The following is a 26,289-nucleotide window of genomic DNA, read 5'->3' as shown; positions in this document are numbered from 1 at the left end:
GCGAGCGCCTGCAATGGCATTCACCTCCGCGGAGCTCTTTGCCTCAGGCAGAATATTGGAAGGGCCATTGTAATCCTGCGCTCAAGTTCCACGCTCTGAATAAACAAATCCAGCCAGTAATTGTCTTTTTTATCTCTGCTGGTTACAATAAGTTTTTGAAAATTACATCATGTGAGAAACCGTCCGCGGTTCAACCAGGCTAAATCCTGAAAATTTCATCAGCCTTCCACTGAAGGGGCAGACAAAAAGGAAACTTAGCAGCTAGAGAAAACTCCCGCGAGACTTCGTAGAGCACCCACGAAATGCCGAGACTTGCGTACCTGAGTCAATCGTTGCGAGGGGGGGAGACGGTGCGTTGAGATTAAATCTCGCGAGAGCTAATGACGGCTTGCGGAAGTGTGTAGCGTTTGTTTAACCTGTAGCGAGATTTCGTAGGCATTGAGCTTTGGGGAGGTTCGAGGAAAGCAACGGAGGCTAGGCCGGGGTAGAAGCGTCCCGGGCACCGCCTCGAAAATTAGGGTTTTCCCTCTTCTCGCATAACTTCGCGGGCACTAAGCGGAATTCTCGCGAAAGCTTGAGAAATAAAGAAACAAGGAAGACTTGTTTCCAAACAGGCGGAACACTGGGGTGCCGCGGACGCCCTCTAGCTGTGCAGGGTTGTTTTCTCGCCCTCGCGCCCTCCTTTGCAGGGCGCAGGCGTGCTACGGAACGCGTGGGGAAGTTCTTTCCTCCGCCGCGTGAGCGCGCGAAGCTGTCTCGAAAGTTCGTTCTATTTGGGAGATCTCCAAGAAATTCCGGGCTGTAATAGGCTAAGAGCTGAAAATCTGCCACGAAAAAAAAAAAAATCTTGGAAGAAGGCAGAGTCAAGCCACTCATCCGTTGGTGCTAAAAAAAAATGGCAGGAATTAAATTTCATTTAAAAGAAGAACTTAAACCTTTATCAAGTTATTCCTTAAGATTAAACGGTAGCTTTGGAAGTATCAGGCACGAATTGCAAGTTTTTAGAAGGGCAGTTTTAAAGTAGCATTCAAATCTGTGAGAAGATATATAGATATATATAGTCCAACTTCATTGCTGATAAATATTTCGCTATAATCTAGACTTATAATTCTGAACACATTGTAATTTTATTAGTTATAATATAAGGCCTCTTGAAGTAACATGGGAGGAAACTTTGCTCTTTTTTAATTTAACGGAAGTTGTAGGCACTCGGAAGCTATTATTTCTGGTAGTACAAACACATCCCTAACCCATTGGTAACCAATCTAGTTTTGTAGCTTTTTGAAATGGAACAAAAGCTTGTTTAACCGGATTCATCAAGTGCCATACAGTAATTTTAGCCTTTTTGTAATATCTTTCATTAGCTTCAATAAATATTACTTGCAGTTTGCAGATGTCTTCCCTCTAAACAGATTTTTCTATTAAATGTAATGAAATATGTCCAACACAAACTGATGTTAAATACTTATAACATGCAACATTCTAATAATAGTATACTAACCTGATGTAAATTAATTCAAATTAGGTTTGTGTGTAAAAATGCTTATATTTAATCTGGTTCACATATCTGAACCATAATAGATTTTGAGTTATTAAACTCTTGTGGTTTGTAAACCATAGCCTGTGACAAATATATGATTGTAACCAATTATACTCAGCAAACTGACATTTTAATTGTATAAGTCACATTTAGTAAATGCAAAGCTAATCTAGGGTCTAGTTACATAATACAATAATCTATAATACTGGTTATGTGTTCAATCTCACTTGTGTATATAAATAATATTTTGCTTACGTTGGTTAGTGTAGTGTTTTACCCTATTGGAGAAGTTTAGTAACAGCACTAACTGTTCGAAGTATGAATTACATAAACCACTCAATTGCATTATTACATTTATATTTTACAAGAAAGTTTATTATGTACTGCATAAACATTTTAGAGAAAGAAGAAACTGCATACTGCACCATTCCTAGCACGTTATTGTAATGAGATTACCAAAAATATTGTTTTGTCTAAGGGCTATGCTATATGATTCAATTATTCAACCTGCCTTGGATGTAATAATATATCTTGTGTTAATCCATTGATTTGTAGATCATGTTTTAAGATCTTTATTATCTCAGACTGTAACAGTTATTTGGCTTAGCATATATTGTGTAAACCCAGCAAATCATTAGTTAGCATTTTAGATGAATCTAGCCAAATTGTGGTTTATAAAATAAATCATAGTTAAATATACTTCAATGTTCTTTGAATCAGACCTAACTAACCCTTATAATATTTAGAAGCTGCAAATAAAACTTTCCCTGATTTCTTGCTGTGTGGGCTAAAATTCACATCCAATATATAATTATAACCAAAGTGGCTGAGATGAGGGTTGTAGGACAAATAGCTTCTTTCAGGGAAAGAAAGCTGAAATAAAAATGCAGCAAACATAAGCAAAGCATACAGACATGTTAAAAACGTATTCTGTGTGCTTTGATGTGCATGCCTCATACAAATTCATGAATAACTGGATCTTGTGTACAGATTCCTGGAAGAAAATGTGGCTGACATGATTATACTTTTAAAATGAATGTTCATAGAGGCTGCTTCCTCATTTATACTATGTGGAATCAGTGGCTCTATAAATTATCTGTATGCAGACATACTTTTTTCAGCAGTACAATACTTGCGTGTTTCCTAGTGTTACAAGAGCAAATAAAAAACTTTACATCTTAATATCCACAAATTTGGATTCCAGTTTTAAAGTGCTTATGGATATCCCTTTTTCTCGTTTTAATTTAAGAACGGGATTTTTTTAAACGTTATATCCACTAGAGGGCAGCAAATATCACTTGAATTAGGGAACCACTAGAAAATAGATCAAAGTTGTCCAGGGATTTCCCCTGCATTTTTGAGCAATTTATATTCTAAATATTTTATAATACTGTAATTAAATAAGTTATACTACATTGTAAAAAGTATAGTGTAACATAATCCAGACCACAGAGATTTTACTGTAACTTCTTGCACAGCAGCTATTGATTAAATCACTACTGAATATCCCACATAAGCTATTAACTGTAATTTACAAACTAGAATGGTGAAAAACCAGAGACAGGTGAGAAAAACACTCTTGCCTATGTTATGACTGTTCTGCTCTATAGTAGAACCAAATACTAAATCAAAAACAAGTCCTAGGGTGTGATTAGGAGTAAAGCCAAACACTCATCCTTTAGCCAAGTTCCTACCATCATTTGAAGGCTTTCATTTCCCTATCGCTCAGGTGCTCCACCCTGGAAGGATACCCACCCAAACTTCTCATCAGCAGCTTCAACTAATTTTGGCTAGTTTAGCTCACTGATTGCTTTGCTGCAGTGGTTACTACCATGGGGTACCATCCAGGCAGCCTGTTGCTGTTTTCCTTCTGCTTCATTGCTTGTGATTTATATTCTCCAGATCCTGGGCTACTGTCTCAAGGCAGGAGCCACTTGCAATGGGTTCAGGAGCTAGCTCGACACCCACGATATGGACCTTGTTGGATGGAGGCCTTGAGGCAATTGGATGGTGGGTGCAAGGAGTTGAATGAAGAGCAGCAAAGCCGCATTGCACTGGCATTTGCTCATTGCCACCTACAACGGTGAGTCAAGTATCTAAGCTGAAGGAGTCTAGAATCTGGGTTTAATCACAGGGTGGAGGAGGAAGCAAAGTTAAAATTCTACCCCCTTCTCAGTCTTCCTGTTCTTTTAACTGCAAAGTGACGGGCAGGTATGCTTTCACCTATTGTAGGTGCTCCCTTTACTAAGCACCGCTGACCTTAGAGTTGGGTACAGCTCGGGGTGTAGGCTATAGAGCAGTGATAGACAAGAAGTTTGAGGTAATTTTTTATCTGCTCAGAGAATGTACAATTGGAAGGGGTGAAGAACAGAGTCAAAGCATAGGGCCTTTCTCTATCCTCAATTTGAAGGGCTTCTTGCCCGTTCTTGGGCCAACAGAAAACTATACCGGTGTGAAATTTGCTCTCCTTATTTCTGGTCTCTATCCTGCCACTGTTCCCAATCACTGCAGTCATCTGGCTTCCTTCAGTGATAATGGTGACAGTGCCTAACAAGTTATACAAGCTTTGTGGTTGCCTAATGTTGTTCTAAGGCAGGGGTCTTCAAACTTTGGCCCTTTTATGACTTGTGGACTTCAACTTCCAGAATTCCTCAGCCAGCATGGCTGGCTGAGGAATTCTGAGAGTTGAAGTCCACAAGTCATAAAAGGGCCAAAGTTTGAAGACCCCTGTTCTAAGGCCAATACATTCTGTCTTACTCTTGAGCAAGGAATAAAATGCAAATAACTTCTGAGGTCCTTTAACTATGTTGTATTGATACAACAGCAGTGAGAACAATCTTTAGAACAATTCAGCTGTGGCTGGATGAAGCTCACAGACTGCATTTAGCTTCAGTAATCTGATGCTAAATCAGGAACCTCAAAAGACTTCAGCGAAAAGTGATGTTTAATTAAGCTTTACGTAGAGCTATTAATAAGCATACTGTTTTATGGAATGTCACAAGCTGCCACTGCTATGCTACTTCCCATATAGACAGGGAAGCCACCTTTTCATAGAAGAGGATTCCCCCTTCCCCTCTTTTTTTTTGGGGGGGGCTGTATAGTTTCTCCCCAACAATTAAGTTTTTGTCTTTTCCATGACAGGTCTGGGAGGAAGTTCCCACCCTGTGAAATTGGTAGCTCTATTCGTGACTGCACACAGCACATGGATCCAGTGGCTTTTGGCGTGTACACTGAGTTTTTCACTCATGCTCATGCCATCTGTTATTTTCTTCACAATGAGGCTTGGCAGCAGCAGGCCCAAGATACTGTGCACAGGTGAGAAAAAGGGGGTTCCCTTTTGTTGTTGGTTGTTTTATATTGAAGGCTGAATTCCCTTGGGCGTAAACCGCTGGGGAGGGAAGAGGAAGTTGCATGGGATGAAGTGGGTGGGTAGGTACTGAACTAAAAGTGGGGCAGGCTGCATCCTTCTTTTTCTCTCCCTTGAGCTTCTTGCCCTACAGCAGTGATGGCAAACCTTTTACAGACCGAGTGCCCAAACCACAATCCAAAACCCACTTATTTATCACAAAGTACCAGGACCGCATCAACATTGTGGTGCCCTCAGGGGGGGGCAGGGAGGTGCCTCTGAGTCCCACCTCTGGCACGCAAAAACTGGGGGCGCAAAAATGGGCCACCGTGCTGCAAGGTGCAAAAATGGCCACCACCACGCCGTGGAGTGCAGATACAAGGCGCTGCATCACGCAAGAATGGGGCATGGCTAGTAAGTATCACGCAGGCACTAGCCCTGCCCCATTAGCAGCGCGTGCGTGCTTGCGGCCCCCTGCGCACATGCACGCATGTAAAATGCTTCCCCTCCCTTTTCTTCCAATCCACCAATCGACAATGGTTGGTGACCTCTGCTCTACCACCTCTATTCGAACTTGCTAGTTGGCCGCTTTGCATCCTTTGTGCTGGGTGGAGCTCCTGCTCTGGGCAGTGGTGGCAGCCTAATGGACTTGCTGCTGGTGGCGATGGTGCGTGTGCCAACAGAGAGGGCTCTGAGTGCAGCCTCTGGCACACGTACCATAGGTTCGCCACCACTGCTCTATAGGCTGCTAGAAAGGAACAAATCCCTTTGTTTATACTCATTGAAACTTTGGGCCTATAGCATAAACAGTTGCAAGGCTGCAGGTTACCAATCCCGATCCCAAGGGTAAGAGTGCTTTATCCAGATCAGGGGTCTTCAAACTCGGCCCTTTTTTTTTTTATTAAAAATTTTTAAAATTTTACAATAAAATTCCCTTCCAATAAAATTCCCTTCCCCAAACCCTCCCAACCCACCCCAATACCCTCCCCCCATCTTCCCAGAGCTGAATACAGGCTTAATTAAAACTTAAAAGAAAAAATTTAAATACCAATAAACCATAAACAAATTTGATTATAGTCATTAAACAAATTATAAAATACTTTAACACCAATATATATAGAAAACAGAAAGAGGAAAAAAAAGAAACAAGAAGAAGAAAAAAAAGAAGAAAAAGAAAAAAAGGTAATAATAATTATACTTCTAATTATACTTCTAAATAATATCTTAAACTTTAAATATAAATTATTCAAAAACTAAATAATATTTTTTTATATCATACTTATATTGTATGAAATTTATCCATCTTTTCCACACCAAAAAATACTTCTCTTGCGATTGCTCTTTCAAGAAAGCCGAAATCTTTGCCATTTCCGCTAAGTAGGAAACTTTAAAAAACCATTCTTGCAAGGTAGGCAAAGATTCCTTCTTCCAACACTGCCCTATTAATAACCTAGCCGCTGTAATTAAATTTAACATTAATATAGTCTCTTTGTTATCACAATCCGAAACAATACCCAACAAAAACAGTTGTGGGGTAAATTTTATCCTTCTTTTAAAAGTTCTTTGAATATTCCACCATATCTTAATCCAAAAAGCTTTTATGTTTTTACATGACCACCAAATATGATAATAAGTAGCATCCAAGCAACCACATCTCCAACATTTAGGCTGCAGGTTTGAATACATGCGAGACATTTTCTGTGGGTCAAGGTGCCATCTATAAAACATTTTATAAAAATTTTCCCGTAAATTTTGGGCTTGTGTAAATTTAACATTTCTTACCCAAATAATCTCCCAAGTATCTAATGGAATCAGTTCATCAAAGTTTTGTGCCCATTTAACCATACAATCTTTAACTAATTCTGCTTCTGAGTCCAATTCCACTAACACCCCATAAATTCTTTTGATGTGGGTTCGACTTTGATCTCTAATTTGTTTTAACAAATTCTCATCCTGTCTAAGCAGACCCACATTATAATCTACTTTCCACCTATCCAATAGTTGTCTATACTGAAACCATGAATAAATAATATTTTCTTGTGCTAGCTCATCCATACGTTTTAATTGCCAATTTTTACCAGCCCATCGAAGTAATTGTGCATAAGAAATACTATCCATCTTAACTCCTCTCCTTATCCCTTCTATCGCATGCCATGGGATAGCCCATAATAGAATTCTTGAATCACTTCTATAATATTTCTTCCAAACCCGAAGTAAGGAAGTTCTTAAAATATGAGACTTAAAAACCCTATCCATCTTCTTATTAAAAATTAAATAGGCATGCCATCCAAAAAGTAAATCCCATCCCTCCAGGAGGAGTATATCTACATTTGTTAAATTAACCCAATCACTAATTAATGTTAACGCCACAGCATCATAATACAATTTCAGATTCGGTACCTTGAGTCCACCTCTCTCTCGAATATCTTGTATGATTTTAAGTTTTACTCTTGGTTTTTTCCCTGCCCAGATGAATTTATTGATATCTTTCTGCCATTCATCTACATTTGCTTCTTTCTTTAAGATAGGTATCATTTGAAATAAAAAAAGAAACTTTGGCAAGACATTCATTTTGATCACTGCAATTCTCCCCAATAGGGATAATTGCAGCTTTTTCCAATTATCCAAATCCTTTTGTATTTTAACCCGCAGCCTTTCATAATTATTTTTATACAGTTTTGCATTGGAAGCAGATAAAATAACCCACAGATATTTTACCCTGTTAACAACCTCGAAATCTGTCAACCTAACCAGGGTCTCCTTGTCCAAGTTGGTCATGTTTTTAGGCAATATTTTAGTCTTCTTATTGTTAATTTTAAAACCCGAAACTTGTCCATAATGATGTATCAATTGTAACAAGTCCATTACAGAGTGAGTTGGTTGAGATAAAGTGACAACCAAATCATCTGCAAAAGCCCTTAATTTATATTCTTTTTTATTAACTTCTATTCCTTTTATTTTCTGTGATTCCCGGATTTTAATCAGCAAAATTTCCGAGGTTAAAACAAACAACAATGGCGACAATGGACAACCCTGTCTAGTCCCCTTTTCAATTGAAAATACCTCTGATAAACCTCCATTAACTATAAGTTGTGCCGTTTGTTTTTGATAAATAGCACAAAGAGCCTGTAAAATTTTTTCTCCAAAGTTCATTTCCTCAATTAATCTTAACATAAATTGCCAATTTAACTGATCAAAAGCTTTTTCGGCATCTAAAAATATCAATCCTGCAGAAACTTGGTTGTTTTTATCCAAATATTCTATTAAATTAATAATTTGTCTAACATTATTCTTCATATACCTTCCAGTTATAAAACCTGTTTGATCCATATGTATTAATTGATTCAACACACTCATAAGTCTATTGGCTAGAATTTTCGAAAAAATCTTATAATCTACATTCAAAAGAGATATAGGTCTGTAATTCTTTGGTAGAGTAAGATCTTGGTCTTCTTTTGGAATCAGAGATATAAAAGCTCTACCCCAAGACAAGGGGGTCTCTGAGCCCTGTAATATATTATTAAAAAGTTCCCTTAAAGGTTCTATCAATTCTTCTATCAAAGTCTTATAATAAATAGATGTCAATCCATCAGTGCCCGGTGCTTTACCTAATTTTAGTTCTTTAATTACTGTCTCAATTTCCTCTATAGTAATCAAACCGTTAATTTCTTGTTTCTGATCTTCTGTTAATTTAGGGAAATGAGCATCTTGTAAATATTTATCTATATCTAAAGCCTGTACTTTCCTTCCCATATATAATTTTTATAGCAATCTAAGAAAGATTTCTTAATCAACTCCTTCTGATATACCAATTTACCATTATAATTTGTTTTATCTATAGTTCTCAGCCTCTGCTTCTTTCGCAATTGATAAGCCAACCATCTCCCTGGTTTATTAGCATTGCAAAATGTATTGTGTTTCATATACAATAAGTTAGTTGCGGTTTGATCAGCCATCAACATATTAAATTGTAATTTAAGCAATTTTATAGATTCTTTAATCTTTTCATCTGTAGGATTCAAACTTAAAACTTTTTCTTTTAATTTAATCTCATCTTCCAGCTCCTTACGTTTCTGCACCAGCTTCTGTCTATAAACCTTATTCATTTGTATCAAGACCCCCCGCATGTAAGCTTTGCCTGCATTCCAAACCATTGACATTGAAGTTCCCTTATACATATTTAAAGCAAAATATTCCTTTAATTGCTCCTTTAATTTCTGAACATTCTTTTCTTGTCTAAATAAATTTTCATTCAGCCTCCAAGATCTCCTCTCCTCTTTTTCATTAATCAATTCCATCCAAACTGGACTATGATCCGTCAATGTCCTAGGAAGAATCTTAACATTCTTTACCCTAAAATATAAGTCCGTTGTAATAAAAAAAAATCAATTCTTGAAAAAGATTGATGTCTATCCGAAAAAAAGGTGAAATCTCTCTCCTCCAAATTGTGTTCACGCCAAAAATCTCGCAACTCCCAATCCTCTTTCAGATCAAAAAAGGACTTAGGTAGTTTAGCCTGTCAAACTCGGCCCTTTTATGACTCATGGACTCCAACTCCCAGAATTCCTCAGCCAGGTACGCTGGCTGGAATTCTGGGAGTTGAAGTCCATGAGTCGTAAAAGGGCTGAGTTTGAAGACCCCTGATCTAGAAACAGGCTAAGGAGGTAACAACAAGCTTTGTCAGGGATCCTTTAGATTCACCAATCTCCTAAGTGTTACTCTTGAATCCAGAAATAATCCACCATCTCTTCTTTTGGTAGCTGAAGGTAGAAGGTTAAGACATTTCTTCCTAGATAGAAAATTGCTTGCTAAAATGCAGGAAATCTTAACCATGGGCATACTATACAAACAGTAGTTCGTTTTAGGGTTTTAAATTGCTTTGAGCGCCTTAATGAAAATAGAAGAAATTAACTGAAAATGAATGAGTGGAATTGAAAGCAACCTTTTGCATATTTTTAAAATTGTTTCCTGATATTGGTATCACGTTGAATATAATTGTTAGTTAATGAGATACTCTTGTTGGTATGCTTGTTGGTTAGGCTGGGATGGTTTATAACAGTGGTGGCGAACCTATGGCACTTGTGCCAGAAGCGGCACTCAGAGCCCTCTCTGTTGGCACGTGCGCCACCGCCACCAGCAGCAAGTCCATTAGGCCACCACAGCCGCCCAGAGCAGGAGCCCCACCCAGCACAAAGGAGGCGAAACGGCCGACTAATAAGTTCGAATAGAGGTGGTAGAGTAGAAGTCACCAGCCATTGTCGATTGGTGGACTGGAAGAAAAGGGAGGGGGGAGCATTTTACATGCGTACATGTGCGCAGGGAGCCACAAGCACGCATGCACTGCAAATGGGGTGGGGCAAGTGCCTGCATGAAACTTACTAGCCATGCCCCGTTCTTGCGTGGTGCGCCTAGTATCTGCACTCGGCGGTGCGGTGGTGGCCATTTTTTTATCCTTTCAGCACGGTGGCCCATTTTTGCGCCCCCGGGTTTTGCGTGCCAGAGGTGGCACTCAGAGGCACCTCCCTGCCCCCTCCCCCTGAGGGCACCACAATGCTGATGTACTTTGTGATAAATAAGTGGGTTTGGGATTGCGGTTTGGGCACTCGGTCTATAAAAGGTTCACCATCACTGGTTTATAATTATGGACAAATAGATAAATAATCTTTAAGTGGCAGATTGTGTAGCAACTCTATATCATGTGATCCCAGTAAATGATGCAGCTGCTTTAAAAAGTTACAGGTGCAGTATTTTGTGTCCTCAGATGCTCTGAAGTACTTTTTTAGAATAACATTCAAATGTTTTTCCTGTTTCTTTCTGCAGTCATTCAGTCCTTGGGTGCAGGATCTTTTTTTTTTCCTGGAAAGGAGGAAAGGGGAGAAGCCACTCTGGAGCTGTTCTTTCTTGAGGGGGGGGGCGTCCATAATATTATCTGAAGAAGAAGAGGGTTAAGCTTCCAAGGAATATCTGTTCAGTAGCAGAGCAACCTTCTTCCCCTTTTTTTGCAATCTACAAGGGGTGACTGCTATACTTAAAATGGGACTGATTCAACAGTGTTCTTGTCCATTGAATTGCACTGTGGATTTGTCTATTGCCAGCCAATTGGTTGTTTTCATGCTTTTAGCTTGCTGTGGGAAGAAAAAAGTTGCTGCTGAAAGAGTTAAACATCTGGAAATCAGCAGGCCTGAGTGATGTACTTGATAACTCTTTCCCTGCCAGGTCTGTAGAACCCTTCAGAATTTCACGTCAACCATCGGAACTGGCAGCACTCAATGTAATGCCCCATATCTACAGTACATGCGGAGAGGAGGTGAACGAGCCCCCAAATGACAATGTCACTCCAGTGTTTTCTGTGGTTATAGGCTAGTTTCTGAAGGACAGATTATCTAATGTGGGAAGCACATCCCATCAGATCTACTTGCATCTTTTTTTATCTAGCTGACACTTGGTGAAAATGGAGGGAAAAGTCTGTGTAAAGAGTGTGGGGGGGGGAGAGCTCAATGAGCAAGGCTACAGATTGGCTTTTTTTACTTGGGGCCTAATTAGCAATCTGTGACCTGAGGAGGGGCACCGGGAAATTGGCACTTTATGGTTCCTGCCTTTGTGTGTTCCGGCAGTGACAATCTGGAAAAGAAATTAACACCTCAACTCAGCCTTAGATAATTGAGGAAAAGATACATGAACATGGAACAGAGGCAATGGACTTAGATAGCTGGATGTCGTTATATAGCAGACCACAGTTTCCATCAGTCCAGCAGATAAACAGAAACATTTGGAAGACCACAGGTTTCCACTCCAATGCTTATAGATTATAAACCCTAGTGCAGATTAGGATTTATAAACGATATTCCATGAGTATACTGGACACTATAAATACCAACTTCATTTTATAGTATTGAAAAAATTAAATGTAATAATCCTTATTTCTATTTAAAAAGTGCAATCCCCTTTACCCTATTCTTTTTAAAAGATAAAACATGAACTATGCATATTTAATCAGAAATTAGTCCATAGAGTTCAGTTGGCTTCATTTTCAAATGTCTGCGCCTAGGATGGCCACGTTCCATTTGGTGAATCTGTACCAGAACAGAAGATCCAGTGACTTCCAAGTCTCTGCTTAGCCACATCAATTCTTTATTTACATGTTTAGTATCTCCCATCCAGAGATATTTAATTAATTTAATTATCAAAATAAACCAAGGCATATGCTGGGAATACTGGCAGTTCCCATCTCAATTTATCCACACCAATGGGTACTTCTGAGGTTCTGGTCCAATTTTCAATATTTCATCTTTTGCATAGCATGCCAAGGTTCAGATTTGAATAAATGGATAAACGCTTCTCCTTTTCCATGTAAGCCTTTATTGGTTTTCAAGAACATAATTTGGAAGCAAGAAAAAAAAGCACACAAAAACACTGCTGGAGGAAAGATGATGATGGGATACAGTAATAGTTTAGTTGTCAATGTAGTTGACCTTCACTATAGGAGGAGAGGGAGCTGACAGGTCACTTAGGCTTCACTCCTGATAGTCACCTGGATGAAGCACGCTTATCGCTGTAGTTGTGAAAGCTTTCAATATGGTTAGTGCAGGCTGCAATATTTCCACAGCCAGCCTTTGCTGATCTCATGCCAGTGCCAACGTTGCCACTGAGATGCCAAAATAGACTTTTGGGTAGGCAAGTCAATAAGAACCCTTTCAGGTAGGAGCACTTTTTGGAAATACAGTGGAGGGTTTACCTTGGACCACAATGAGTGAGTTACTTCCTTGTTTATCTACACCTACCAGGCTGATCTCCTCTTCAGAAACCGTGGCCCAACAGTTGGAATCTACCAACCAGCTTGCAGAAGAGACGGCTCGGATCCAAAATGCCACCTTGCGCTCTCAGGAGCAGATCTTGCGCGATGGGGAGCTGCTATGGCAGACGCTCCGTGACTCCTCCCAAGGTGACCTGAGAACAAAGCTGCGTTATTATTCCTTTTAACAGTTTGCACTGATAGCTAGATATTAACAGAGATCATCCCTACGGGCATACCCCTGTCTGTGTTAATCTGCAAAAACATCTGGTGTCATATTGTATGGGCAGGAAATTCAATTCTTAAAAGTACTGGCGTACACTAAAGCATTAGTATATTGACTCAAAAAACTTCTGACACAACTTTCAAGCTCATAAAAATATATCTAGAGAAACAAATTTTGATGCCTTAATTCAGTGTTTTTTTTAAGTTAGTGACTTAAAAAAAAAAGCTGCTAAATGGCTTGCAACCTATGGTTTGCAACTTAAGAAACTGGTAATTTGGGAATCGGAATGCAAGCCAGACGTGATCAATTACATCAGCTGGGCTAATTAGTGGATTGTAAATCAATGACCTTTTTGATTTTGCAGTTCTCAAAATGATGCAGGGCAGATTTTGATTCCAGTAAACATGTCAGAAGGCACATGTTTTGGAAAATGATACATTTAGAAATGCATTATTTAAGATAACGCGTAAAAATTCATTTCATACAGGGAAAGGTATTCCAAGCTACTTAATTTCTTTGCCTGGATTATGCTATCCAAAAACCATTGCAAGGCAAGGCACAAACTTGTTATGAACAGATTTACAAGTCCATGTGTACAAAGCTTGCTTTCCCCAGGAACGTGATAGCTTAGTACAGTGATGGCGAACCTTTTAGAGACCGAGTGCCCAAAACCAGCCCCCCACCCCCATCCCCACTCCTCCCTGCCAACTGGGCCACTCACCACCTCCACTGCCTGCCACAGAGCACCCAGCAGTGCCATGGCGGCCACGCCCTCCGCCCGTGCCCCACAGCATCATCTGTGCGCAACGGGTTGTAAGGCGGAGTTTGGTCCCCGGCTACCATGTCCTTGGCTGCGCTGCTTCGTATGGGCCGCGCCCAGGGGCGACTCTCCTCTGTGGGGGGCTGCTGGTGAGGAGAGGGCCGTGGGAGGATGCGGGGCTGGGGAGACGGTGCGTGTGCCCACAGAGAAGGCTCCGAGTGCCACTTCTAGCACTCATGCCATAGGTTTGCCACCATTGGCTTAGTACTTGTTTCATACAGATTATCGGTAGTCCTTAGAATTGGGATTCCCATTGCTAAAATACAGTCGCAATATCATCTGACCTCATTGCTTAACAATGGTAATCTTAGCAATCTTGGTTGCCGTTGTAGCCGCAGGATTGGTTGGGTCATTAAACAAGAAGCTCATGTGACTGCAGTCTGAGAACAGGTGGGGGACCCAGGCAACCGGGTCAGTAGGCAAGAGCTATATGTACAGAGGGGATGCCACAGAGTCCAGAGGTGGGTGTTGTGGGCAGTCAATACAAGGAAAAGCAGGAAGCGACTTGCAACTTCCTGCTATCTTCCCCATTAACTTTGCTCGTGGAAAGTTGGCAGGGAAGTTCACAATAGCAATCACATGACCATGGGTTGGTGATTCAGGGCTTGCCTGAATCATGCTCACGTGACTGCAGGGATATTGTGATGGTTGCAACTTTGTGGACCGGTTACATGCTCCTCTTGTTCAGCACCACTGAAACTTTGAGTGGTCACTGAACAAGTGGTTGTAACCTGAGGACTATATAAATTGTGTTGTTGTCGTTTTTTTGAGGAGCTCATTGCTATATCAAATATTCCTACAAACTGCCATAAGCTGCAAGCTGCAAGCAAACCTGAGATGTCGGTGAGATTTGTTATGAAACTGGAATTGGAATTCAGGGCTCCTGAGCCAGCTCGTTAGCAGGAGCATATTTCTCAAGCCCCCTTGCACATTGTGAGATGAAAAGTATCACTTTACAACTGCCTAATGCATTATGTACTGTACACTTCGTACTCAAAGACACTGCATACAGCAGCTATGTATTGTGTATACATAAATAACAGTAGTGGCCAAAATTGTGGAAACCTTTTGGGAAAAGTGTACAGTAGAAATGCCACCTTTGGTTAAGTTTCCACCAATTTTTCTTCAAATTTCTTTATAACTATAGTCTTGTTCACTTAATAATACTATTTTGCATCACTTTCTGGGCAACCAGTCAACTCTTTGCACCATTACTTTAATTTTGTTAACGTTTTACAAGCTCACTAAATGAAAGAACACAAAAAAACCCAACCAACTTGATAGCGATCACATAACACACTGACAAATGTCCTCCTCTCAGCTTCAATACATGACATCAGTAACTGAATCCTACTGTGATCTGATTGGCTCATTGCCAAAACAAGATGACACCTGATTGGCTCTCTAAACACTCATGCTCATTGGCTACAATCAGATAAAGGAAAGCTACCTGATATCAACCTAAGCAAGTCGTGCTTCCTTTTTCTGGTTATTTGGCTATAACTTTTCATAGAATACAGTACAGATAATTGAACAAACTATGTTGCATTACGTTCTTGATTAAATTATTTTTCCATTGATATATAATTTTATGGTACTACTCCCCCAAAAAAGTGGTGTTATTAGCCTTCAAACCTCAAAAATACACTTTTCCCAAAAGGTTTCCACAAGTTTGGCCACTACTGTACACTTGTAAATAACTACACAAAGCGTGTTATTGTGCCAGTCTAAGTAGTAAAGCCACATTCTAGCAGGTATACTTAGAAAGACATGGAGATGTCTTACACCGAGTCAGAGTGTTTAGGTATATAGTTTGATGCTACCACCCGCTCAGGTTAGCAGAAGTTCTTCAAGGGGAATGCCCTTCTAAGCCTACAATGACTAGAAACATTAACTGGGATTATCGAAGTTTAATTTAGTTTAATTTGCAAACTTGTATTATGGCCCTTGAACGCCAAGAGCCTCTTCCCACTTTTGAAAATTCAGGAGGAGTTTAGACCAGTGTTTCTTAACCTTGACCATTTTAAGGCATGTGGACTTCAACTCCCAGAATTCCACAGCCAGCAATGCTGGCTGTGGAATTCTGGGAGTTGAAGTCCACATGCCTTAAAATGGTCAAGGTTGAGAAACACTGGTTTAGACTGATTTACCCTTACGGTTGACCTTATATTTCATACTGCTTGGTCAACTCAGCCTCACTCAGTCTTGCCATAAGGATTGCATCAGAAGCTACCAAGCTTTGTAAAACTAGGATTTGAGGAAAGGATCTAAAAATACTGGCGACGCCTAGATCTGCCAAGTTATTTGTGCTGTAACATTCAAAATTAAAAATTGCGGGGGGGGAGGGGGTGTTGGAAGTACAAATATGGGCAGGGTTATTCTTGACTAATACTGGAACTAGATTCAGGTAGCAATCCAAGTATATAGCCCAAGATAAGCTAGTTTTATTTCAGACCCCCCCAAAATCCATAAATTCAGGAACTGCAGAGTGTGAGGTGCAAGCAATGTATACGGCAGAATCAGCATTCAACTCTGACATCTATTTTCCCAATCTTGTATTATATTTTTATTTAACTTATTTTATATCCCGCCTTTATTATTATGATAAACAACTCAAGACAGCAAACATGCAGTCTCTAATGCTCCTTCTCCTATTTTCCTCACAACAATAACCGTCGTGTGAGATGGGTTGGGCTGAGAAGAGAGTATCGGGTCCAAAATCACCCAGTTGACCTTCAGGCCTAAGGCCTGGGGCCTGTGCTTAGATAGATAGAATGGTTGATAGCTGGGCATTATTATTGTAACAGACCTGTCTGGTTTGAGCTTTTTGCTGTTGACCTTGCCTCATCTAGTCCTTCCATGTATGCATATAATGCCCAGCAAATGGGAAGAAAGACTATGATAAGAAAGTTACAAAATTGTGGGGGGGAAATTAGGTATTACAGACAGCGAGCCTCAACTATACGAGGGGTCTTGTTCAATGACAGAAACAGATTTTCTCTGTAGGAGATGATGATGATGGGGGTGGGGGTGGGGGTGATATTGGAAGGAACCTTTCGAGATCATCTAGTCCAACCCCCTGCTCAGGCAGGAAACCCTATACCATTTCAGACAAATGGCTGTCCAGTCTCTTCTTTAAAACTTCCAGTGTTGGAGCATTCACTGCTTCTGGAGGCAGGTTGTTCCACTGGTTAATTGTTCTAACTGTCAGGAAGTTTCTCCTTAGTTCCAGGTTGCTTCTCTCCTTGATTAGTTTCCATCCGTTGCTTCTTGTCCTGCCTTCAGGGGCTTTGGAGAATAGCTTGACTCCCTCTTCTTTGTGGCAGCCCCTGAGATATTGGAAGGCTGCTATCATGTCACCCCCTCGTCCTTCTCTTCATTAAACTAGACATACCCAGTTCCAGCCGTTCCTTATATGTTTTAGCCTCCAGTCCCCTGATCATCTTTGTGTGTAAGTGTGTAAGTGGCCCAAATAATCTTTTTTTTTTTTACAGTCACATTAAGTGCCCCAAATAAGATACCCAATTTGTCCGGGAGGGCAATGGCTTCTTGTCCTTCCTCTCCCTTCTGCAGGTATACACCAGGCCTTCCAAGAACTGCAGAATTCAGCCATCGAGCAACAAGTAGCCTTTGCAGAGATCTTTAATCGAGTGACCTTCCTGCACCGCTTTGTAGTGGGGGAATCCAATGCTCTCTATTCTGTCTTCTTCCATCTCCTGAGTGGTGTTACTGCACTGCTGCTGACCTCTAGCCAGCGAACTGCAAGAGCTCGGTGAGGAAAAAAAGCAGAAGAACCTAAAATGCTTTCGATTGTTCAGTGTTCCAGTCCGCCTCAAAATGACTGGATCAGGAATGCAGGTGGAGGGTGTATTTCTTGGTGCAACAAGAAGTGATACGAGATGTTTTAATGGCTTTTATTGTCATTTATGAGCAGCCCAGGATTAGGTTGCCTAAGACGGGCAGTTATCTAAATATTTTCAATAAATCAAATAGCCTTTGACATAATCAGCCCAAGTAATTTGGTCACATAATGTAATAATAATAATAATAAAGTTGGAAGGGACCTTGGAGGTCATCTAGTCCAACCCCCTGCTCAGGCAGGAAACCCTCTACCATTTCAGACAAATGGCTGTCCAGTCTCTTCTTTAAAACTTCCAGTGTTGGAGCATTCACCGCTTCTGGAGGCAGGTTGTACTGTTCTTTTTTCTGGCAGAATTGATTAGACTGTGAAAGAGGAACTGTAGAGGATCTTTTTCTTATACTGAACATCCCTAGTTTTAATTCCAAGGAATTCCAGGTATTGCTAGGTCCTTGAACAGTCCACATGCCTTAAAATTGTCAAGGTTGAGAAACACTGTGCTAGATTTAATGGCTTCAAGTCCACATGCCTTAAAATTGTCAAGGTTGAGAAACACTGTGCTAGATTTAATGGTTTCAAGTCCACATGCCTTAAAATTGTCCAGGTTGAGAAACACTGTGCTAGATTTAATGGCTTCTGAAAGTTTGGAAAGCCAGTGTCAATTAGTGTTGGCAATAAGACCAAAGATCTAGCTCAGTGTAAGGCAGTTTCACTGTTTGCCTTCCCTGCAGTTGTTCAGCAATCATACCATCAGACTGCAGTCAGTGAAAATTTAATATGGATGATCCTCATCTTGCAACCATTTGTTTAGCAACAGTTCAAAGTTACAGTGGCACTGAAAAAAAGTGATTTGTGACTGGTCCCCATGGCCACGTGATCAAAATTTGGGCACTTGGCAAACAGCATACATTTATGGTGGTTGCAGTACCCTGAGGTCATATGATCGCCATTTGTGATCTTCCCAAGCAAACAAGCAAAGCTGGATTTGCTTAGTGACTGTGAGATTCACTTAACAACTGAAGCGATTCTCTTAACTGTGGCAAAAAAAGATCGTAAAATTGGCTGCAACTCACAACCGCCTTGCTTAGCAATGGAAAATCTGGTCCCAACTGGTCGTAAGTTGAGGACAGCCTGTATAAGACTGGACATTTCTGCATACAGGTGCCATAGAAAAAAATTGAAGATTCAGGGGTTTGGGGTTTTTTTACTTTTTTTGTGGATGACAGCAGATGAGGAAATAGTGAGGTATCTGCAACAAATAGGAAGTAGGGGCAAGTTGTATTTATTCAAAACACTGCATTTATTATTTATATAGTGTTCATGTTTTCAGCGTTTAGCAAATGTAAAAGTTGGCATCTCACCTTTTGCCAACGAAGTAGCATCCTCGGTAGGTCTAGAGTCAAAGCTTGGTAAAGGTGCAGTTCAATTTCTATGCCAAAATTTCTTTTCCATGTATATACAGTATGAGGACTAAAAATTAGCTACCTTTCGAAAGGAAGCTGGAATTGTCCAAATGTGTAATTGTGCAAAAACCGTAAGAATCCATTCTTCTCTGAATGTAAGCCACGGTCGTGTAGACTGTGGAAATATATTCCACGCTTTCTCTTAATGGTCTTTTATTCCCCCCTTTTATCTCCAGGCTCATTTTGCTGACCTTGGTGGGAGCTAATATTTATCTGGAACGTGTTATTTGCAACGTTCTCCTGGATCGTTCAGAGGAGGGCTACGACCTGACGGTAGGGTCATTCCTTTGCAATAGCAAATGGAGAGAGAGAGAAAGACAAGATTGGTAACCAAAAATAGGTTGTGCCTGGAGGGAGTGCTTTGATGCTAATTTCAACTGAGGAACTGTCTTACTGTTCCAGCACAAATGACTTGATGAGTTTTTGTCCCCAGGTCTTTGCCTGCAGTGTCATGATGTCATGCTCACCCTTGTTAAGGGACAGTGGCTGCAATTAAACAAGCTTTTGAGGGGATCTGTAGAGCTAGAGAAACAGTTAAGCGGAGCTAAATGATTCTGAGGAAGCAGAAGGTTCCTAGCCCCCCCCCCCGGTTGAATTCTCACCTTAATTTGATTCGGTGAAGAGTCTCGAGGATTGTTTTGTTATTAGCAAAATGCATGCAGGCACAAAGTAGCCATACTTTAGGAATAAAATCTGAATTTCTAACATTGCCACCCTTACATTTGAATTAAGTTCATAGCTATTTACCGAAGCTGGAAGTGCCGGGTTCATTGATGGGCTGTCCATGTAGTGACAAAATGTGATGAAAAATTACAGTCAAGGGTTTCAGTGCCAGAACAATTAAAATGCTAATTTCTTTGTGGAAATTAGGCATCCCTGGTATTTGTTTTGTTTCTCTTTTGCATTATTTAGAGTCCAGTTATGGTAGTTGTCCATTACTCTGCTTCTGTTAGGCATACAATCACTATACCATCCCTCAAGAAGTCGCAAGTCCTGATTATATACCAGCGATTCTCAATCTTCGTGTGACGGCGACTCCGTCACACGGACGCGCCGTGCATGCGCGGCGCCGCCCCCTGGGGGGGAAAATGGCGGATCGCGTTGTTTCGCGACACCTGTAAAATGGTCGATCGACCCCAAATGGGGTCGCGACCCATAGGTTGAGAACCGCTGTTATATACGATTACTGAGATTTTAAATAACAAGTCTCACTAACAGTGCTGCATTATACTCAGAAAATTCTCTCCCTACCCTTAGATTGGCACCTGAAAAAAGCCCCTTCTGATGCCACTTTGTGTCTCTCAATAAATGCAACGAGAAAGAGGGATACTTTTTTTTTCATGCTGAAATTCTGATTGAAAAAGATTTCCCTCTTCTTAAGTGATAAATTAAAAAAAAATCAAATCGGGCAGAATATTTAAATCTAGCATGTTGTTGGAATTTCATTCAGTTATCAGCCTGAGGTTCATCCATGCATTACAAAGCATTTTTATACATATTTCTGATGCTGCAAGGCATCAGAAATTTTAGGGCATCAGTCCAATATAATTTCAGCTATGAAGTATTGAGGGTAGGGTGAGGGAATTGCACCTGGCTGCTGTTCATAATGAGCTATGAGAACTCTCCATGACCCAGTCTGAAGTAAGAGAAGGTAGAGTTTCTTTGTTGAAGTTTAAGGAAGCTTAAGCCTCATGGTTGCCCATCTCTTAGTGACTGAATGGGGACAGTGGGCTGATTTATCCTCCTCTTAGGAAAGCATCTCCTTCTGGGTCGGCCTGACGCGCCGGATTTTTGCTTGCCTGTGCACAGCTATACTAGCTTATTTTATTTGGACCTACAAGGACCCAGCCAAACAGAGCCAAGAGGTGCTGCAGAGTCTGCAGGAAACTCGGAAAGAGATTCAGCAACTTTTACACGAAACTGGTAACGAAAGAGGAGCAACGGGCGGTTGTGGGCTTGAGGAGGAGGAAGAAATGGCTTGGCTTTGCCCAAGGAGTAGTCTGTGTCGGATCTTTTGATGGAAGAGGCACAGAGATGGGAGCTGGTGCTTCTGCCCATCTCCAGGTTGGGGATGCTAATCAAGGGAAAGGTACACAGGAAGGAAGGCAGTTGGCTGAAAGTAGGGAAAGGCTTGTCCATGTACAAGTACTTCGGGTTGTTCAACTAGTTCCATTTCAAAGGGCTGGGTGCTTGCGGAATATGTATGAATGCATTACTCCATCTTTGACATGAAGAATAGAAGATGTGAGAGCTGTGGTTGCCTAATGATTGCTAGCCAGCATCTCCCTTGTCCTTTTGCCTAGCAGAAGAGTATGCAAGCGCTTTAGGGAGTGACACGGGTCCCTCTGTATGCATTACAAGTAAATGAGACATGAAGTTGGTAAAACCATATAATGAGAAAACCCAGAGGCTTCAGCCTGCACGCTGATGTTCCAGACCTGAATAATTAATACATGATATAACAATCTTACTACAGTTATGATCTTGTCTGGCCCAGGGTATAGAATGCAAGCATGTCAGGTTTCTAGCTCTTGATGGATTCTTCTCAGCATGTGCCATCTGTTTTTTCCCAGAGAGGCTGTTGGCTAAACCGGAGCTTCTGTTTCAAGATACCAAGCCTAGAACAGAAAAGGAGGTATTGACTGAAGTGGGTGTCTCAAAGCTGCTATTCTGTTCAAAGAAGAGAGCTGAAATGGACGCAAAAGAGTATTGGACTGAATACCAGAGAAGTGAGTGCTATCTTGGTGGAGGAATGGGAAAGTAGCAGATAGCATTGGGATCACTTAGGGACTAAAGGGCAGGTCCGGGAGAAGGAGGAAGCATAATGTTAACTCTCCCACCTTCTGTGAAACGCCATTGAATGGTTCTGCCTAGATGTCGCTCTGTTCCTCACCAACCTTAGCAGATTGCCATGATGCTGAAATTTGGTTCTGAAGGAAGAGCAAACTTTGAAAGAACTAAACTTTGGAAGCTGCCGCTTGCTGCAATTGTGTTTTCAAGTACTATCCGATGCTTCCCCCCCGCCCCCACCTCAATTAAACAAATAGGCTCAAACAGACTACTTCCATTTGAACCCTTTTCCGGGAATTGCTGACCTTGATTGATTCGGTCTATGTTTGCACACTGAACCACAACAAATAGTCAATCACATTTTAGTCTAATGTGTTTTGCAAACCTGCTTTGTATATTCAGTATTTTGTACCGTCTAGACAATGCTACCATTCCACAGGGAAGTATGTCTACAAATACAAACTTACCATTTTATGGCATATAATATGATTGCAATCTACTCTCCTCTGTGCTATTAATCTCACAAATATACTTGCAGAAAGGCAAGGGGAGAGACAGCTTTTGATTAATGCTGGAAAGAACCCTATCTGATAAACGTTAGAAAAATTCTTTGAAAAGGACGACACTTTGTCAATATGCATCTCTAACAAGTGCTTTGTTGTAGTCCTTTCTCCAGCAGACTGTGAAAACCAAGGATGGGCTGTAAAGCAGCTGAACTACAAAAATAACCTGCAGGTAATTGGTAAGTGGGCAATAACTGCTGTTTGTAGACTTTTAGGTTATTTACAGCTCTGCCAAGAATCTATGGAGAACCAATGTAGTAAGCACAGGGCTAGAAACCCAGAGGTCTGTGAGTTCTAGACCTACCTTAGGCACAAAGCCCGCTGGGGAGACCTTGAGCCAGTCACTCTTTCAGCCCTAGGAAACAAGCAGTGGCAACCACCTCTGAAACCTTGCCAGGAAAACTCAGGAACCTGTCCAGGCAGTCGTCAGGAGCCAATAAAGAAGAATAAGAATGAATGAATGACGCTACAATGGTGTAAAGAAATCCCTTTCGGAATCCCTTTTGGGTTCAGTTAGCACTGGGCATATTGGCTGGATCTGCCAGGAGTAATCCAATAATACACGGAAGACCATAGACTCCTTGTATGTGCTTTTAGATAATGTCAAGCCCAATGCAGAGTGTTTGTGTATGTTCCGCATTCTGCTTTATTAGGCTTTTAAAGCACATCCAAGACTAGCCTTTCTCTCATAGCCTTCTCTACACATCAACAGCAGTTGGGGTTCTGCTGTGGCTGCTATCTGAAGACGGCAAGAATTGTTCCTTTTCACTAGCAGCAGCAACAGCCTTCTTGTGAAACGTCCCAGTTTGGGAGGTTTGTTTGGGTGGGAGAGAAGAATTTTAGGCAACTGGTAAAGATTTGGCTATTCAGGAAAAATCTTCTCTTGGGAGACCATTAAGGTGTACTAACGTGAATCAATCTTCAACATTCTCAGTAATTCTCATGTGTTAGATCGGTGTTTAAACAAATGTGCTTGCATAGGATAAGTCTGGCTCCCAGAGGCTGGTATAATCTCATAAACTGGAATTTCCACTCATTCCTAAAAGCATCTTTGAAAGTCATCAATGCAGTGTTTTTCTTCTATCAGATGAGATGCGGACTAGCAGCTCCAGGCTGAGAGGATGGCCGTCTTCCCAGTCTCGTCATTCATTGCTCCACCGTCAAAGGCAATCCCAAAACGTTGCTACTCAGCTGCTGACAATCTCTATACCAGTGGATGGGGTGAGTTAAAGCCAAGTGTCACATCAGGTCATTTGGCGAAAAAAAATTTTCTACAGAAGAAACGATGCTGCTAGTAGGGATCCTGGGAGTTAAGAGTCTAACCTGCACGGAGGACATCTGATCATGAAATATTCAAGGGACTTCTCTATCCTGCTGTAGAATTTTGGGAGTTTAAGCAATCCTCCACTTTCCCTTAAAAGTCCCTAAAATATATGCTAAATGCCCTCATGTTGCTTGGGCTGATTCCCAAGCTGTGTTTTTGGAGTGGGGGAGTGAGGGATATTAAGCTAAAAGTAGGGAGAAATGATTTAGAAGCAATAACGCTGCAGAGGAAAGATTTATTTTCCAAGAATTCACTGTGACGCTAGGCTGAAATCTGCAATGTTCAAGTTCACATATTTAAATTTGTATACTAAATTATGGTAGATAGTGGAGGTGGGTTTTTTCCATTCTGACTTAACTACACTACTAAATGGGAGGGAAGGGTAATGAAGCATCCATGATTGCAGCACCCTTCTCAAGTTTTGGGAACTTTATTCCAGCCCTTGGTTCACTTTTAAATTTCAGCAGATACTGCACGTTTTCTATAAATTTGCACTTATTTTACATTTTGCATCCTTCTCAAACTTTTATGGCATGCATCTAGCCTACTTACTTTCTGCTATCACACTGCAGAATTCAGTAATTAGTTTACTCATGGTTGCTTACCTTTCAAATCCCGGATTGAACTGATAGCAAATGCGGTTGTGTGTCACAATATATTGCATAATTCTGTTTCTCATTAAAGATTTTGGGGATATTTTTTTTTTAAAAAAAAAAATTGGCTCAAAAAACAGCCTGACTGATGGAAAAGGGCTTACCGCATTGCTGTAGAACAGTGGTTCTCAACCTTTCTAATGCCGCGACCCCATAATACAGTTCCCCATGTTGTGGTGACCCCCAACCACTTATACATCACCAGGTGCCAGGGGCGTGGCCAAAGAAAAGGGAAAAAATGGTGGACAGCCTTGTTTGGCGACCCCCGTGAAATGGTCATTCGACCCCAAATGGGGTCCCGACCCACAGGTTGAGAACCACTGCTGTAGAATTAGGACCAATTGGTTTCCTGTCTCGTGCACATTTGAGAAATAGCTTGTATATTATACTATACTAATGTTAGAATATCCCTGCTCTAATTACATGGTTTTCGGTCACGTAACAGCAAAAAGGAAACAGACCTGAGATTTCACAAACTTTTCAGGTAATGCTATTACTCTGCAGCAGAAATTCTTCTTTAAACATGCTTCTCTAAAAGTTTTTCTTTCCCCCGAGTGTCCCTGCAGAAATATAACCTTTCATTCTTTTAAGAAGCACACTGCATTATACACAAAACTCTTCTGCCAGCACAGGGCAGTTACGTTTCTTACCTGACCATCAATGAATAGCCCAAGGACTATTATATAGCTACCCATCTCACATTCATGACTCTGGGCAGCTTACAATGAAATAAATAATAAAGCAGGCCTGCAGATATTCTCTGCATCTGAGGAAACTTCTTGCTCCACTGTGGTGGGCCTGTGCCATTCACTCTGCCAGAAGAGGCCATCTTTGGAGCCCCTGCCAAGAAATTTCAGCTAGTGGGGTCAAGAAGAGCTGTGGCTCCTGCACTGTGGAACGCCTTGTCTCCGGAGGAGAGATCCACTTCCACCCTCCTGGCCTTCTGAAAGTGCCTTAAAATTGAGGTGGTTTATTGAGTGAGAGACAAAAGCTCATCCCTGTACCATCCATGCTTTTCATATTAAGTTTTTATTTAATTAACATTTTTATTACCTTTAAAGCTCTATATGGCTCAGGGCCAGGCTATTTGCGAGACCGCCTACTACCTCATAGTTCCCTTCGTCCGGTTAGATCCCACAGGCTGGGCCTCCTTCAGGTCCCGTCGGCCAAGCAGTGCCATTTGGCAGGGCCGTGGGGGAGGGCTTTCTCTGTGATGGCGCCCATGTCTTGGAACCAGCTCCCCCCGGAGATTAGGACCGCTCCCACCCTGTTGGTTTTCCCCAAGCTACTTAAGACCTGGCTTTTCCAGCAGGCCTGGGGTTTATAAAATCTGACCCCTGGATGAATGTTACTGTATTGTTTGTCTTGTTAATTTATATTGTGTTTTTATTGTTAGCCGCCTGGAGTCCTGCGGGAGTGGGGCGGTTTATAAATTTTAATAAATAAATAAATAAATAATGCTTTTGTATTTATGCTTTTACATAATTGTAGCCGGCCAGAATCGGCCTGGATAGTGAGATGGGCAACTATAAATTGAATAGGTAATGTTTGTCTTGCCTGTTACAGACTCCGCGGTACAACCTTCGGAGTCGGCAGTCTCTACAACATCCAGACTATTTCACAAGCTGATAAGGCCTGAGCCCCAGATGTCAGCAAGAAGAGCCAAAGAGGTATCAATAACCTCATGGATGCAGCCAAAGGAACCTTGGCAAGGTTTTTGGTCAATAATCATATTTCTTTGAGTAAGCAGATCTGGGACATATGATTCCTTTATTTGATTTTCTCCGAGTAGCCTAAAAAATCTTCAAAGATATTAAAGAGTTCAGCCAGATATTATTATGCCTGGGTTTGATATGGCCTGCTTCATATTCTTAATCTAGCTATTTTTAACTTTCAGTCCCTGGTTGACAAGA

At 41.1% G+C, this 26,289-nt stretch overlaps 2 protein-coding genes across 10 annotated transcripts in view; one reads left to right on the top strand and one right to left on the bottom strand.

The window, feature by feature from the left end:
* HUWE1 (HECT, UBA and WWE domain containing E3 ubiquitin protein ligase 1) overlaps positions 1–450 on the bottom strand; it is a 118,771-nt gene extending 118,321 nt beyond the window's left edge. Inside the window, exon 1 of the mRNA XM_039366001.1 lies at positions 321–450. The gene's annotated coding sequence lies outside the window, so the exon portion shown is untranslated. The remainder of the gene's footprint in view (positions 1–320) is intronic.
* LOC120318433 (protein GAMETE EXPRESSED 1-like) lies at positions 1–26,178 on the top strand. Of its 9 annotated transcripts, none has more exons than XM_039366026.1 (12): positions 1–116; positions 3,443–3,623; positions 4,682–4,855; positions 12,671–12,828; positions 17,298–17,496; positions 19,223–19,319; positions 20,798–20,969; positions 21,620–21,775; positions 22,501–22,578; positions 23,487–23,620; positions 24,822–24,860; positions 25,943–26,178. In XM_039366026.1, the coding sequence occupies exons 2-12, from the start codon at positions 3,526–3,528 to the stop codon at positions 26,003–26,005; spliced, it is 1,368 nt and encodes a 455-aa protein (XP_039221960.1). In that variant the 5' UTR covers positions 1–116; positions 3,443–3,525; the 3' UTR covers positions 26,006–26,178. The 9 variants fall into 9 exon arrangements, 7 of the variants coding, with proteins under 7 accessions (XP_039221960.1, XP_039221958.1, XP_039221959.1 ...); XM_039366024.1 differs by lacking the exon at positions 1–116 and adding an exon at positions 218–350; XM_039366025.1 differs by lacking the exon at positions 1–116 and adding an exon at positions 721–762.
* Positions 26,179–26,289: the final 111 nt, after the last annotated feature.

Source organism: Crotalus tigris, unplaced genomic scaffold (genome assembly GCF_016545835.1).
Source record: "Crotalus tigris isolate CLP2741 ecotype Arizona unplaced genomic scaffold, ASM1654583v1 scf7180000020218.1340706, whole genome shotgun sequence".
Classification (NCBI taxonomy): Eukaryota; Metazoa; Chordata; class Lepidosauria; order Squamata; family Viperidae; genus Crotalus; species Crotalus tigris.
The sequence above is the reverse complement of the archived record's forward strand: the minus strand, read 5'-3'. Positions and strand labels throughout refer to the sequence as shown.

What these genes read in the sequence shown, in the direction of transcription:
- LOC120318433 (XM_039366021.1), top strand. Translation starts at nt 896, where the DNA reads ATGGCAGGAATTAAATTTCATTTAAAAGAAGAACTTAAACCTTTATCA. An exon ending in CAGCGAACTGCAAGAGCTCG is followed by an intron (nt 17,497 to 19,222) that starts GTGAGGAAAAAA and finishes TTTTATCTCCAG; the next exon opens with GCTCATTTTGCTGACCTTGG. An exon ending in AAATAACCTGCAGGTAATTG is followed by an intron (nt 22,579 to 23,486) that starts GTAAGTGGGCAA and finishes TTCTTCTATCAG; the next exon opens with ATGAGATGCGGACTAGCAGC.